At 42.8% G+C, this 16962-nt stretch overlaps 1 protein-coding gene across 4 annotated transcripts in view; it reads right to left on the minus strand.

The window, feature by feature from the left end:
- Positions 1-16962, minus strand: part of SYNRG (synergin gamma) — a 115236-nt gene that overhangs the window by 13521 nt on the left and 84753 nt on the right. For all 4 annotated transcript variants that reach the window (XM_068269374.1, XM_068269372.1, XM_068269373.1 and 1 more), the window contains exons 14-17: positions 14678-14832; positions 10635-10688; positions 9030-9126; positions 6222-6370 (exon numbers count right to left, since the gene is read on the minus strand). In XM_068269374.1, the coding sequence (XP_068125475.1) occupies positions 6222-6370; positions 9030-9126; positions 10635-10688; positions 14678-14832 (455 nt within the window). The remainder of the gene's footprint in view (positions 1-6221; positions 6371-9029; positions 9127-10634; positions 10689-14677; positions 14833-16962) is intronic.

Consider the following 16962-nt stretch of genomic DNA (forward strand, 5'->3'; position numbering starts at 1 on the left):
GTCTCAGGGGGTGGTTAGAGGGGAAAATAGATGCAATCAATGCACTGGGGAGGTGATCGGAAGGGGGTCTGAGGGGGATCTGAGGGTTTGGCCGAGTGATCAGGAGCCCACACGGGGCAAATTAGGGCCTGATCTGATGGGTAGGTGTGCTAGGGGGTGACAGGAGGTGATTGATGGGTGTCTCAAGGTGTGATTAGAGGGGGGAATAGATGCAAGCAATGCACTGGCGAGGTGATCAGGGCTGGGGTCTGAGGGCATTCTGAGGGTATGGGCGGGTGACTGAGTGCCCTAGGGGCAGATAGGGGTCTAATCTGATAGGTAGCAGTGACAGGGGGTGATTGATGGGTAATTAGTGGGTGTTTAGGGTAGAGAACAGATGTAAAAACTGCACTTGGGAGGTGATCGGACGTCGGATCTGCGGGCGATCTATTGGTGTGGGTGGGTGATCAGATTGCCCGCAAGGGGCAGGTTAGGGGCTGATTGATGGGTGGCAGTGACAGGGGGTGATTGATGGGTGGCAGTGACAGGGGGTGATTGATGGGTGATTGACAGGTGATCAGTAGGTTATTACAGGGAAGGACAGATGTAAATAATGCCCTGGCGAATTGATAAGGGGGGGGTCTGAGGGCAATCTGAGCGTGTAGGCGGGTGATTGGGTGCCCGCAAGGGGCAGATTAGGGTCTGATCTGATGGGTAACAGTGACAGGTGGTGATAGGGGGTGATTGATGGGTAATTAGTGGGTGTTTAGAGGAGAGAATAGATGTAAACACTGCGCTTGGGTGGTGATCTGATGTCGGATCTGCGGGCGATCTATTGGTGTGGGTGGGTGATCAGATTGCCCGCAAGGGGCAGGTTAGGGGCTGATTGATGGGTGGCAGTGACAGGGGGTGATTGATGGGTGATTGACAGGTGATCAGGGGGGATAGATGCATACAGTACATGGGGGGGGGGGGGGTCTGGGGAGAATCTGAGGGGTGGGGGGGTGATCAGGAGGGAGCAGGGGGCAGGGGGTGGGGATAAAAAAAAAATAGCGTTGACAGATAGTGACAGGGAGTGATTGATGGGTGATTAGGGGGGTGATTGGGTGCAAACAGGAGTCTGGGGGGTGGGTAGGGGGGGGTCTGATGGGTGCTGTGGGCGATCTGGGGCGGGGGGGGGGGAAATCAGTGTGCTTGGTGCAGACTAGGGTGGCTGCAGCCTGCCCTGGTGGTCCCTCGGACACTGGGACCACCAGGGCAGGAGGCAGCCTGTAGAATACACTTTGTAAACATTACAAAGTGTATTATACACTTTGTATGCGGCGATCGTCGGGTTAACATCCCGCCGGCGCTTCCGTATGGCCGGCGGGATGTTGCGGCGGGTGAGCGGCGCCAGGCGGAGGCGGAGGATCGCGCCACGGATGACGCGATCGCTCCGCCCATGCCCCTACAAGGACCGCCGCCATTTGTCAATACGGCGGTCCTTGCGGGGTCCACTTCCCGGCCGCCATTTGTCAATACGGCGGTCGGGAAGTGGTTAAAGTCAGCAGCTCCATTCAGCAGAATGGAGCTGCTGACTTTAGGAAATAGTCGCCCTGTGTAATACAATGTAACTATGGAAAGATGGATATCATTTTAAAACTCTCTTTGTCCTCTTTCTGACGACCCCTAAATCGTCGCTCTATGCCTTTTAGTTTTCTCTATTTTTGCGATCGAAATCGCAGCCGCGGCAATTTCAATCGCAAAAATAGTGAAAACTAAAAGGCGCAGGGTGGCGATTTATAGATCATTGGAAAGAGGAGAAAGAGAGCTTTAATATGATATGCATCTTTCCATAGTTTCTGCACTGCTCGGAGTCCCTTTAATGTGAACTAAATTTCATTACTTTGATATCGTTTAAATTATTTTTTAGGGTCTCATTGATCGAAAATGTAATTGGACAGGTTGGGAAATTTGGATCAAATTTTTTTCCCCAAAAACACTGAGCAGCAGCTCAAAAGCATGCAAAGTGTCAAATTCAATCAATTTCGACTAAATGGGCATATAAGTCTGATCAAAATCACACCACTCTTAATTGCATGATTTCTATTCCAAATGATCTAATACAATGTTTCCCTGAAAATAAGACAAGGTCTGTATATTTATTTTTGCTCAAAAAGATTCTGGAAAATCTTCATAACTTTCCAAACCCTGAATTCCATCACTATACTCTGCACCACATTGCCAATTGAATTTACTTTTCAAATGTGGGCTCACAGAAAATAATAACAGCAATTTTGCAATACAGGTTTAGAATATCTAGTACATTTTTATTGCTGTCTGTGTTTTTGTTGAGGAGATATTTCCTCACTTCCCTCTCCAGGCAACTGGGGTGACTAAATGTGAGAAGAATTAATTGTAATGAAAATATGTAAAACACTAAATAGACCATTTGTGGTAGAACAGGATAAGTTTACCATCACCTCCCTCTGTCCCTCCCCCCTCGTCTCCTTAGGGATGACAGATGATTGCCAAGTGCGACTGGTGGCGCCATAGTATAGCAGTATCCCCCCCCCATCTTTCCAGAACCTGTATGAGCCAAAACCAATTCCGAGTACAAACCCCCGTTTGTGCTTGGCGAAATAAATGATTCTGATTCTGTTTAAGACATCGGACACATTTTAACTCCTGTTTGTTTTTTCTGATGCGTTTTAAAAGATAATGGATTTCAGTCTGTCCAAAATGGAGACAGAAACCAGTAAGGCCCGGTTCACACGTGCGTGATAGTGGCAGACGGACCCGTGAAAACTGATCTGATCACCGGTCGATCGGATCCGTTTTCACTCCATTGACACTACATTTCCATTCCGCCTGCTTCCGTTCCGTTGGACAGAGCACAGGGTGATGGGGGTTCAAGTCTGAGTTATTGAGCCAGTGAAATTTGCTCCTTGCCAATAATCAGGACAGGAAGTAAACGTAAACCCACGTATTTGAATATTATTTTTATCAGCATAGTAATCCTCTATAGTAATTTTAGGAGGTAGAAATCTGAAGTGTGGCTGTCCCGCCTTACAGTTCTGATGGCTAGGAAACCGTTTTGTAAGTGCCTCTGGAATTCCAAGAAGAAAGAATAATCTGCCAAATGCCTCTATTGCATTGTTTATTTATCTTTACTCTGGGTTGGATTTGTTTCACACAGCATTACATGGACAGGTGTAACTGATGGTTTCTTTAAGGGTTACAGTTTAGTTTGAATTAAGAGCTGGAATAGGCATAGCACTTTAGTCAGCTAGTGTCAGGCCAGCTGATCCCTTGGCTGACCTGCAGCTCAGCAAATAGTGTCACAAACATTGCAAATCACTGTCTGCTGGACCAGTTCCTAACAGACAGAAACTGGGACAGTGAGAGACATTGCTGCAATAAGTGAACAAGGCCCAGTCAGCATTTCCTAGCTTCCTGTGCTCATCCTGTTTGGCCAACTAAAATGAGATGTCTATGGACACCTTAACCTTTTCTGGGACTGTGTCAGGTGATATCTACGTCTTTCTGTGCATGCAAGTATGAGATCTATGTAAGGTGATATCTACGTCTGTCTGTGCATACAAGTAAGCTATCTATGTGAGGTGATATCTACCGTCTGTGCATGCAAGTATGATATCTATGTGAGGTGATATCTACCGTCTGTGCATGGAAGCAGGATATCTACATCTGACTGTGCATGCAAGTATGATATCTATGTGAGGTGATATCTACGTCTGTCTGTGCATGCAAGTAAGCTATCTATGTGAGGTGATATCTACCGTCTGTGCATGCAAGTATGCTATCTATGTGAGGTGATATCTACTGTCTGTGCAAGCAAGTCTCTGACAGGAAGTAGATGTCACCTGTTCAAGTCACTCTCTCCCACCACAATCACTGCTCCATCACCACTAACCTCAGCTGTCTAATAACAGCTGAGTTCTGTGTGTGAGATGGTCACAGCGTTACAATAGAAAAAAAAGCTCTGAGCATTGTAGTCCGGAATAGGTTGAGGATAACATTTTTTTCTCATTAACCACCAAAGGTGTTTCTTGAAAAAACTCAAAAGCACATTACAATAGAATTCAAAGTATCAACAATGTATACAAGATTAATAGAAAATATGCAATAAGGTATAACATCATATACATATGATATCATATATAAACTAGTAAAAAGGCTTGTCCGTAAAAAAACGGGCGCTAGGCCACGACCGATACCCCTGCAACGCGCACACAGATGTGTCCCGCTCGTCCTTCCCCAATGCTGTCTGAAGTAAATGCACACAGAGATGTTTGCTTGGCAGTTGGAAAAAGCTGTTATTTCCCACAATGCAATGAGGTTCACAGAGAGCAAACTGTCAGGTCTGGAAGCACAGACACAGGGACACAGGAGGACGCAGAGACACAGGGGTTTTATAAGATAGGATTAAAATATATGGAGGAATTAAAAAGAAATCATGGACAATTAGTTACTAGCATTAATTAAAAAGTGTAATAACTGTAAGGAGAGCAGTGTATAAATGAGGGTTCATTTACTACCTGTCCCAAATGTGGGAACATTTGTTGGGGCGTCCCCTTTACTTGTACACCTGAAGCCTTCACTCTGGACTTCCAATCATAAAGATAAGGGAAGAACGCTACACATTGCTTTGTGGTAAAGTTTCCACAATAAACACTTTGTCACATTTGCGTTAGGGGATGCAGTGGGTAAAAACTTAAAAAGAGTACTCGAGCCAAAGTTTGGTTTCAGAACCACCTACTTACCTAAGGAGAGGGAAGCCCCTGGATCCTAATGAGGCTTCCTTCGCTGTCCGCTGGTTCTCTGTTGCTGCTTGCAGACCCTCCAACTGATCGGGGCCATGCTCCTGTTCTGGCACGAGCACGTCCGTGCTGCAGCCACCCAAGCACAACCGTGCCTGCGCAGTAGCATGGAGTCACTCGTGCACAAGTGGCTTTGGCTCACTACACAGGCACGCCCATACTCGAGCATGCAGTCAAGCCGTGTTCCTGCTTGAAGAGGAGTGCAGTGACAACAAGGGAAGAAGATAAATAAAAGCGGGACAAAAATGGGTGCCCGCTATGCAAACTGCGGCTACTAATAGCAGACGGGGGGTTTAAGGTTGGGTGCCAGGGGGGGTGGGGTGGGGTGGGGGGGTGTTTGTTACTAGTTGAAAGGTTCTGTGTGAGAGTAGGGAGAGGTTAGGTCATAGTGAAATATCAGCTTTAACCAAATTTTTGGGGGGTTAACGCCGCGCCCAAATTAGTGTGCAGCGTTTCTAAATGTATGCCCCGGCAAGACCTTGTTGGTAATCTTTTGAAGGTCCATGCACGGCAATAGGGGACCAGTGGACTGTGAGGGGATCCAGAGGCTTTCTTCTTCTTAAAGGGAACCTGTACTGAGTAAAATTATTTAAAATAAACACATGAGGTAACTTCAAATGAACATTACATAGTTACCTTGCCATCAGTTCCTCTCAGAAGCTCACCATTTTCTTCTGACAATGATCCCCTCCAGTTCTGACAACATTTTGTCAGAACTGAAATGTATCAGTTGCTGTCAGTTATATATCAGTTGCTGTCAGTTACAGCTGAGAGAACTGATGTGTCCATGTTTCCCTATGGCTCAAGTGGGCGATATTACAGATTAACTGTGTGCTGGCCAGGAAGCTGTTATGGGGTAATGGCCATTTTCAAAATGGAGGACGGAGAATTCCATTGATCACAGTGAACAAACAGGACGCAGGAGAGGAGAAAGAGATTGAGGAGTAGACTACACAGCAGGTAAGTATGACTTGTGTATGGTTATTTTGACTTTTAATTTTGAGTACAGGTTTTCTTTAAGTATTCCATTTTGTACCCGAGCGACCTTTAGCAAACTCTTAATAAGCTGTGCAGGTGTGAGGTAGCTTTAACGCAAAAGGGATAGCATTGTTACTTACATTTATTGAGAGTGATACATTAATTGAACTAAAAATAGGTGAGGAAAGAATTGAAATATTTTTACCAATATAAATTCAATAAACTGTGGCGAAAGCCATTAAAAATATCTTGTTTGAGGTGAAATAAATATATAGTATATTTGGCGTAAGAATGAGCACATCTACATAGGGTAACTTCTGAGTTGTGTTTTATTATTTATAACTGTTTATCTCACAAGTATCTCGGCTATGTCAGGAAAATTGGAATCCTATTTGCAAAATGTTCACCTGTTAAACTAGAACGATGTTAATTCAAAAAACTTACCATTAAGGAAGCCAGTGACATGAATCCTATTAAGTTGTTCCAGAGTTTGTGAATCTCTTTCAGTAAGTGCTGCAATTTCTCACTGCACACGGCGGTGGACTTTATACCCAATTCTACTCGCTTGGTCACTCTGTACACCTCAATGACACCTGCATAATTTAACATCGTAATGAAATTAACTTGGACAGGCAGAGATTCTTTCACAGATAGCAGAAATCAGTACTCTACTGAATGAGCAGAAGGAATGTCTGTCCTCATCTCTGTTGGTTGTACCTGCTTAGTAATAATTACTAAATGCAATCTTAGAGGGAATCTGAAGTGAAAATAAACGTATGATATAATGATTTGTATGTGTAGTACAGCTAAGAAATAGAACATTAGTAGCACAGATAGGAGTCTCATATTGTTTCCAGTACAGGAAGAGTTAAGAAACGTCAGTTGTTATCTATGAAAAAGAACTTCTCTGAACTCTCTGACCCAACTTGGGTGCCTACAGTGCTGTTTTCTGGAGCACATCTACATCAAAGAAATAGGGAAAGACAACTTCAGATAAGGTTGTACTGCAGGGAAGTTCAAAGGGTCATAATTTCTGCTCTGTTTCATAGTTTAAAATACAGAGTGTGGTTTATAAACTGCAAATATTTAGAGAATTATGAAACGTTATAAAATAAAGCTATATAACTGAAAATAAAAATATGAGACTCTTTTCTTTGCTACTAATATTCTATTAATTATTCGTACTACACATACAATTCATTATAAGTTTTTTTTGTTTTTTTTGCTTTAGTGTCACTTTAACCTCTTGAGGACTGCAGTGCTAAACCCCCCTAGTGACCAGGCCATTTTAAGCAAAATGTGCCACTGCAGCTTTAAGGCTAAGCTGCAGATCTGCACAACACAGCACACACGTGATTTCCCCCCCCTTTTCTCCCCACCAACAGAGCTCTCTGTTGGTGGGGTCTGATCGCCCCCAGATTGTTTTTTTTTTGTTTACAAATATTTTTGTTTCTTTTTTTATTAAAAAAAAGCGTGTTCTTTTAAATCTATTCCCTCCCTCCCTCCCTCCTTCCCCACAGCCAGCCAATTGTGGCGATCGGCTGTCATAGGCTTCTGCCTATGAGAGCCGATCGCTCTCCAGTATCCCAGGGGGACAGCCGTGTCACATGGCTGTCCCCAGTACAGCGCTGCTGCCGATCGCAGCGCTGTACGGGTAAATAGACGGCGATCACGCCGTCTATCAGTCTCCCGAGCGGCAATAGCCGCTCGGAGACTGAAGAGGGGGCGGAGCTCCGCCCTCCGAGAATGAGATGCGCGCGCAGCGTGCGCGCGATCTCATTCAAAACAGAGCCCCAGGACTTTACGCCAATTGGCGTTAGGCGGTCCTGGGGCTGCCGCCGCGGCCACGCCTACCGGCGTGACGCGGTCGGCAAGAGGTTAAGTTCCAAATATGTGTGTAAAAATGCGGGTTTATGTGCAATGGGTTAATGTGCAATGTTTACCCAATATCTCTATATATCACTAATGTAAAATAATGTTTTAATGAAATTCATAACTACATGTATATATGAAATGTAGCTTCTGGAAATTAAGGTATTTGGCTTGGTGTAAATAGGTACACACACTGGATTAAATTACGAGGCAGCAGTTAAAGGGAACCCAAGGTGAGATGGAAATGGAGGCTGACAGGTTTATTTCCTTTTAAGTAATGCACATTTGCCTAGCTGTTGTGCTGAGCCTCTGCTTCTATCACTTTTAGCTAATCTGACAAGATTAGTGGCATGCTTGTTTCAGGTGTGTGATGACCTTACTGACCAGAAAGATGGATGCCATATGTATTTCCTTTTAAACAATACCACAATACCAGTTGCATGGCAGTCCTGGTGATTCCTCTGCCTCTAATGCTGGGCATACACGGTACGTTTTCTACCGTGTAATCGAGCCGCTGATGGCTCGATTGATAATTTCCGACGTGTCCGATACCCCGCCGGATCGATTCCGCACTCGAAACCGGCGGGCAGGAAAAAAGAAGAAACAAGCGGAAGATAAGGAAGCGCCCACGGGGACGAGCGGGAATCTATCCGGGCGCCCGCGGGGACACGCCGGAATCGAGCCAGCGGCTCAATTACACGGTAGAAAACGTACCGTGTATGCCCAGCATAATATTTTAACCCTAAACCCAGAACAAGCATGCAGAACAGATGTTTCTGACAAAAATCTGACTAGATTAGCTGCATGCTTGTTTAAGGTATGTGATTCAGACACTACTGCAGCTAAAGGGATCAGCAGCAGTACCAAGCAGCAGGTGTTGTTTAAAATGAAGTAAATATGGCAGCCTCCATATACCTCTGTCTTCCCTGCAGAGGCAGAGCCATGGAAGTGCTGTGAGTCATTGGTACTGATAAGCGAATTACACACTGATGTAGTAAACAAACACACAGGACAAACCGAAGTTGATTTCTATCGCACTTATATGTGTAATGAAAACTTTTCATTGTGAATTGTGGAAGAGTTCGGGTCCGCTTTAAGAACTATCTTGGCTGAGAATCTAGTGTGTGTACAGGATATATATATACACATACAGTGTTTGGCCAATTCTGATATAGTAAACTTCCGATATAGTACACTACTTTTCCTGGTCCCTTGGAGTTTACTATAAAGGGATTCTGCTGTACTAGATAGGGACACCAGCAGCTGGAGTCCCTCTCTAGCGGCATAACTCACACTTTACAATAAATTTTGAATAATAATGATTGATATGAAGACTTTTTTTTAATAAATACTCATGTAGCTATTTAACTAAATTTATACCCAACAAATATTCCATTCCATGGGCAGACCGGATCACTTCAGTGCAGACAGATGAACTGCTGATTCCATTAAGGGCATCATTTGCCTTCTTAATCACCTATAATGACAAACATCTTGTGTGATACAGCATGCGTAAAAGCCCAACACTTTTTTTCTACTCACTGTAGCCAGAAACAGAATAAGGACTTTGGATGAAAATGGGTTTTAAATCCTGGCTACACCTTAATTATGGCCAGACTTTATTGAGGCTGGCATATACAAACGGACTTAAGTCGACAATTTCTTTTAGTTTTTCAGTAAAGATATTATTAAATGATCGAAAATCTCACAAGCACACATGGCAAGAGATGAATGGTCAAATCTGTAGTGAAGTTCCAACAGGAGAAAAAGCACTCTAAAGTTAATGTATGGTGCACATGCCCCTAAATTTGTTTGAACAGGAATCAATCAAAAGGTCTCACCAGATACTTGAATAATTTTCCAAGTTGGCTGATCAAGACTCTTGATTCTACACTACCTTTTGGTCAATTGAAACAAAAAATAGAGAATCGATTTGCATTTGACTGATGAAAGAATCAAACAGACTGCTCGAGCAAACAGATGCCTCAATTTGTGTGTGCCAGGTTTAATGGCTAGTGAGCTTTCGCACTTCAAGTCTTTCCTATAAAAATACTGAAAATTCTAAAGGGTTCACCAGCTTTCAAGCACCACTGTAAATCATGCTCTTCCTTTCTTGTTATCACACACTAATGTTCCCCTGGTCTTCTCCATCCAATGTGTCTGTGTAACTACTTGCATTTGTCTGTACAGCTTCATAGTTCTAAATTTCAATTAATGTTTGAGGTTTCCACTGGAAGAAACCAAATAATAAAGAAATAAACAGACCCTTACAAAAGTGCTGCACTGGATCACAATACAAACCTATTCACTGTCAGCATTCCAGCCATTCACAGAACTCTGTCATCCTGCCAGTGAAGAATGAATGAATCTGATTGGTGTTTGGGCAGTTGCCAGACTGCAATTATCATATCATTGCTCACATCTGCAAGGAAAGCTGTGACTGCAAGTTGGGAATACAGGCTGTTTTTGCTGCCTGTGTTAATTATCCCTTTGTGAAACAGGGACATGACATCCTTGCTTGGGCAGCCTATGAACCCACATGAAGCTCTTAGTGGAGTTACAGAAATTGGTTGGATTTTCTGGTATAGATGTCCATATACGTCCCCTCTCATGTCAAAGCCTAGCCTCAGCACCATTACAGCGCCAACAGTGTACAAAACAGAAAAATCATCTTTTTTAGTGCTTTATATCATAAAAGAGCAAGAGAACTAGGAATACATTATACCGCAACTGACACATCCATAATGTCTGTGTATACTTTGATTTATTCCACATTATTAAAAAGGATCATGCTACAGTACATCGGTTTTACATTATACTTGTGTTTTCCTCAGTTCCATGTTAAAACATTATACTATAATGGATTCATTTTCAATCCTGGACTATAAAAACAACATTTAGAAGGCAATTGGCTGCTATGGGCCACAAGCAAGTGGTTCTTTAGCATACTTTTCATATATTCAAAAAACAAAAAAAACATATTACCTGCAGTGCACTTTCCAGACACCGTTGCCATTCGTATGCATATCTTTCACTCTCCTAATAAATGTAAGAAACGTCAGTCAGACAGTCTTTGGAAAAATAATTCATGATCGCATTAATGCAAGAGGTGAAAAAACTGTATTTGTGCATCATATAGTCTTTACAAAACAGCCTATGTTGGGTAGTTTTAGCTACTTTCGAGGACACCCTATACAACAGAAGTTACTCTTACTGCAATCAATGCACGCAGTAAAGAATCGTTCATGTGCACGCATGCAGCCACTTTCCACTGCCTATGGTTAAAGGACCAGAGCCTTTTTTTTATTATTATTTTTTCACTTCTTGATTACTATGATTGGCACACAATGATCAAGAGCCAATGATAAAAGCTCCTGACCGACGTACGCAACTCAGATGTCTTTGGACAGCTGAATTCTGTGTCAGTGGGGACGCTCTATTGCCTCCCGTGCACGGGCAGCATTAAAACTATGCTGCATGAGGCTTAGGCAAGTGCGGCGTAGTTATGACTACGTCTGGCTACGAATTGGTTAAACTACACTAGAGGTAATTAAAAAAAAAGTTGAATACTTACCTTAGTAGTGGTAAACCTTTGAATGATTTAAAAGCTTCCTGAACTGTCCAGCAGCCCACTGATCAATGTAGGGACCCTCTTTACCTAATCAACTCAGCACAAATTGAATAGGTTTCTTCCAGCTGCACTACTGGGTGTGGGCAAGCACATCCACATTGGGCATGCACGGGTAAGGTCTCATACTCAGTAGAACAAACCTGATTGTACTGTGCTTTTTTCCTCAGTGCATGAGCACTTTGTTCTACTAGGCATGTGTCGATCTTACCCACACACTCCTAGTACAATTGCACATATACACGATTGACAGCGTGGCCTGAATAGGTAAAGAGGATCTCTACACTTTCCCCCTACAGATTCATGAAGTATAAGCCAGCAAGATCTTTATTAAGTACATTCATATTTTGTCGTAGCTCTTTAAAACATGAAAAAATGTATTCTTTCCTTGTTTTCACAGTGATGATTATAATCTACATACTCCGTTATCACCTACAGTGGAAACTGGATGTCAACATTTTCCATAGTTTCAGAGACTGGAGTTTAGGCCTCTTGCACACTGCATGCATTTCAGAATCCGATTCCGCTTTTTAATCTGTTTTTACATCCGATTCCGATTCAGATTTTTAATCTTAACTGCATGCTGCGTTTTTTGATCCGTTTTTCTGTTGAATGTATTCAAGGAAAATCGGAAACGGAATCGGAATCGGAAACGGAATCGGAAAACGGATTTGCAGTGTGCAGGGAGCCTAACTGAGACTCTCTTTACATACTCCTAACATACACATATTTTTGCAGGATAAAGCTCTGACGGTAATGTCTTATTATGTAATCATCATTATATGCCCCGTATGCATCATTTAGATTTCCTTCGGAGGCATTTTAAAGGTGTACTATTTGTTCTGATTGTCTTGGGCACACAGCATCAACATGAAGCTCATTTTCTGTGAGCTTGGCTTTCAGGAGCTTAGTGGTATTTATATTAAGATTAACAACACACCTGATTTGGGAAGAATACACAATTATTACCCTCTCGGAGGAAAAATAGCAATAAAACATAACTTTTAATTCATGTTTCTAAAAGGATCAAATACAAATACTACTAATAGTGAATACGTGTAACAATTGGGTTGGTAGGTACGGGTAGTTAGTCATATCGACAAGCCTGCCAATTTCCCATTGTTGATTATTATAAACCCCACACCACAAAACCCTACATGTTTCGTTTCAATAAATTAGAAACTTCGTCAGGAGCTAACAGTGTTAAAGTGCTAAGGTGCCAAAGTGCTAAAATAATAAAGACATTATCAGTATCACATAATACACCTATTAGAGTAATAGCTAGTATGGCCCCAGTATGGTAGCCAAATGAGTACTGACCGCTGCAAGCTGTCCTTTTATACTAGTGGGAGTCTTGCACTGGATTCTGGGAAGGGGGGTGCCTAGGCACGCCCACTAGACAACCTACAACCTGCCTTTGTATTGGCTAATACACTCGTCCATCCCAATTTCAGCCAATCGGCATCAGAGTCATAGGTATTCATAATGTCACAAAAAGTAACTAAAAAGCAGTATCCAGCGCTCTACTTACAGAATTCAGTAGACCTATATGCGTGTGGTCGGCCACAGTATAAATAGAGTAATCCCCTCTCCTAGAATAGTGGTAAAATACCATTAAAGTTCCGTCCGAGAACGCTGGTTACTGATTGGCTGAGGGGTAAGCCAAGAGGGCGTACTGTGTGCGCCTATCACAGGCGTGCACAGCATAATGCATACTGCATTGGGCCAATGGGGAGCCGCGTTATATTTTAAGCGGCTTCCGCATATCTATTCGTGCACACAGGCAGTGCATAAATTAGGTGACGTCACCATCCGAGCGGCCGTAGCCGCGTCTCCGCCCAAAAAGCCTGGTTGCTATGGCAACCCCCCGCAACATAAACATACAGCGCTGACAGCAGCGCGTGTAGAGCGTATCTGAGGGAGAATTTAAATACTGTAAATAAGATGGGGGAAAACTCAATCCACTAGCGAGGAAGATTTTATCAAGTGAACTAGATGTATATATCTGGATATTCAAATTGAATATCCAGATATATACATCTAGTTCACTTGATAAAATCTTCCTCGCTAGTGGATTGAGTTTTCCCCCATCTTATTTACAGTATTTAAATTCTCCCTCAGATACGCTCTACACGCGCTGCTGTCAGCGCTGTATGTTTATGTTGCGGGGGGTTGCCATAGCAGCCAGGCTTTTTGGGCGGAGACGCGGCTACGGCCGCTCGGATGGTGACGTGACCTAATTTATGCACTGCCTGTGTGCACGAATAGATATGCGGAAGCCGCTTAAAATATAACGCGGCTCCCCATTGGCCCAATGCAGTATGCATTATGCTGTGCACGCCTGTGATAGGCGCACACAGTACGCCCTCTTGGCTTACCCCTCAGCCAATCAGTAACCAGCGTTCTCAGACGGAACTTTAATGGTATTTTACCACTATTCTAGGAGAGGGGATTACTCTATTTATACTGTGGCCGACCACACGCATATAGGTCTACTGAATTCTGTAAGTAGAGCGCTGGATACTGCTTTTTAGTTACTTTTTGTGACATTATGAATACCTATGACTCTGATGCCGATTGGCTGAAATTGGGATGGACGAGTGTATTAGCCAATACAAAGGCAGGTTGTAGGTTGTCTAGTGGGCGTGCCTAGGCACCCCCCTTCCCAGAATCCAGTGCAAGACTCCCACTAGTATAAAAGGACAGCTTGCAGCGGTCAGTACTCATTTGGCTACCATACTGGGGCCATACTAGCTATTACTCTAATATGTGTATTATGTGATACTGATAATGTCTTTATTATTTTAGCACTTTGGCACCTTAGCACTTTAACACTGTTAGCTCCTGACGAAGTTTCTAATTTATTGAAACGAAACATGTAGGGTTTTGTGGTGTGGGGTTTATAATAATCAACAATGGGAAATTGGCAGGCTTGTCGATATGACTAACTACCCGTACCTACCAACCCAATTGTTACACGTATTCACTATTAGTAGTATTTGTATTTGATCCTTTTAGAAACATGAATTAAAAGTTATGTTTTATTGCTATTTTTCCTCCGAGAGGGTAATAATTGTGTATTCTTCTGGTATTTATATTAACCATGCCATCAGAATTACCCAATGCTGTTTGGAAAGTAGGTCTGGCATCACTTTAAATTCCTGATTGTCTAACTAGTATAAATAGCGATCATGATACAGGACACCAAGGTCACTCTGAGTTATCTTAGAGGGAGTGGGGGCAATGCTCTATGTGTTGGGTAGGCTCATCTATCAAAAAGGGCCTGTAAGGTTTCTACAAATAATACACACATTGTTACAAAAAAATGAAGTTTCTACTTTTACTGGCTCAGACTAGTATGTGTTGCACAAGATACAATATAACCTAAATGCAACCTTACCTCTACTTCTCCTGTGAGGTCCTTGTACTTGTCCCTAATCACAGGTAAGGTGGACTTCTCAGTTGTGTTAGACCTGTCTCTGAATGCTGGCTCAACAGCAGGTGGAGTGCGTGTGATTTCTTTATCCCCAAGGCTAAGGCTCCTCTTATGAGATCCTGTGGAAATACACAGATTGCTCCCCAATCACAGGAATGAAGTGTAACATATCCTAACAGATATTTGGATTAGACTGTGGAGAGCAGACTCATAATTTCATGTCATCTGTACAACTTTGCCATTTAAAGAGAACCTGTACTGAGTAAAAATATTTAAAATAAACACATGAGGTAACTTCAAATGAACATTGCATAGTTACCTTGCCATCAGTTCCTCTCAGAAGCTCACCATTCTTCTGACAATAATCCCTTCCAGTTCTGACAATATTTTGTCAGATCTGAAATATATCAGTTGCTATCAGTAAAATATCAGTTGCTGTCAGTTATAGCTGAGAGGAAAACTGATGTACCAGGCAATGTCCATGTTTCCCTATGGCTCAAGTGGGCGATGTTACAGTTTAACTGTGTGCTAACCAGAAAGCTGTTATGGGGTATAGGCCATTTTCAAAATGGAGGACGGAAAATTCCCTTGATCACAGTGAACAAACAGAACGCGGGACAGGAGAAAGACACTAAGGAGTAGACTACATGGAAGGTAAGCATGACTGGTGTATGCTTATTTTGACTTTTAATTTTCAGTTCAGGTTTTCTTTAAGCAGTTGGAATCTGAAAGTCATAACTTCCATCTGCTCCTAATGCCTCAGGACAGTGGAGGAACAAGAAAAGTCAATTCTTTTTGCCCTTCTAAGCCAGGCTCAGTCCAGAACTGCTGGTTTATAGCAAACCTACAGCTTAAATTGTACAGACATAAAACATCTTACAAGGGCACAAAACTAATGATTTGCAGGCTTTTCCCCACTGTCCCATAGCGGTGCCCTATGGGTGTTGCTTTTTGGAAATGGGGTAATAATAGTTTAAAGATTTACCCTGTTTAATGGCCAGTTAAGACAGGTGGTTGCCAGTGTGCGTCCTAGTTGTTGCGGGATCCACCGCACCCTGCACTGAAATGAACAGGAGTACGAATCTCTATGTGTTTACTCTCGATTGTGCAAGCGAGGTGGTCGATCAAATTCTCAGAGATGCTGTATGTAGCTTTGGATTCATTCGCATTTTCTGTATAGTTATAGGGATTCAAAACGGAACATGACAACAAATCCGGCGGGAGACAATGCCAAATGCTTTTCTGCTCTGTCCCAAAAAGCCTTTGACATAAAGCGAGCTGTTGGCAGTGTGATAGGACCCGTAGGAAGACAAACCTACTCTTTGCAGTGCTTCTAAATGCATATATGTATATATTTATTTTTTTTCTTTGTGGTTCTGTCTCTCTGTGAGATAATAGAGTTGTCTGTAACTTTGTACCTGCAGAAACTGAATTTAAAAATGTGTTCTGTAAAACAATAGAGAGTATTTCAAAATGGGACATAATGTTCTGCTTTCCATGCATGCCTGGGTCTGTGTGTACTTGCTGGATATTACCCTTATTTCATATGATGAAGAATTCAACAAGATTAATGGAAATAATAAAAAGAAGGTGGGAGAATGAAGGAAGAGAGCAGACAACCTAATGCTGGACTCTTCAAAGAAAGATCAGTGAGTGACCCAACCTAGCAGACTCCACCTATATCAGAAATACTGTGTTATTCATAAAAGACTATTTGACATCCACACATTCAGCCTCATAATGCTTCTAGACAATCCATGGCCAGTGTCCACATTTATTACTTCTGCTGTATTCCATCTCCCCCCATGCTTCCATTGTCTGGTTTCTCCTCCCCACCATCCATATCCACTTCTTCTGCCTACCCATCCATGCTTCACCTATGCTCTGCCATTGACTTCCATAACCATCACCTATCCCCCACACTAAAAGACAGGAGAGCCACTACACACACTGGAAAAATGGCCCTGTTGAAGGGGGACAAGTCACCTGAACTAATAAGAGGGGTCATATGGGGGGAAAAGGGCACTCAAACGGAGGTTGCCTTCATGTGTTGCTAGCAGGTAACAACCCATCCTGGATGCTTGCTCCTCAGTTACTCCTCTTATCCGTCCCTCTTGCTCTTATGGCTCACTTTCCAAACACATGAAAACATTGTGCTGGCATAAGACATTTAACTCCACTGTTAGAAAGTGTTTCCTGTGTCTCTGATTGATGATAATCCAAGAGATACCAAGCCATGTACAACTAAC

Source organism: Hyperolius riggenbachi, chromosome 2 (assembly GCF_040937935.1).
Source record: "Hyperolius riggenbachi isolate aHypRig1 chromosome 2, aHypRig1.pri, whole genome shotgun sequence".
NCBI classification, from domain to species: domain Eukaryota; kingdom Metazoa; phylum Chordata; class Amphibia; order Anura; family Hyperoliidae; genus Hyperolius; species Hyperolius riggenbachi.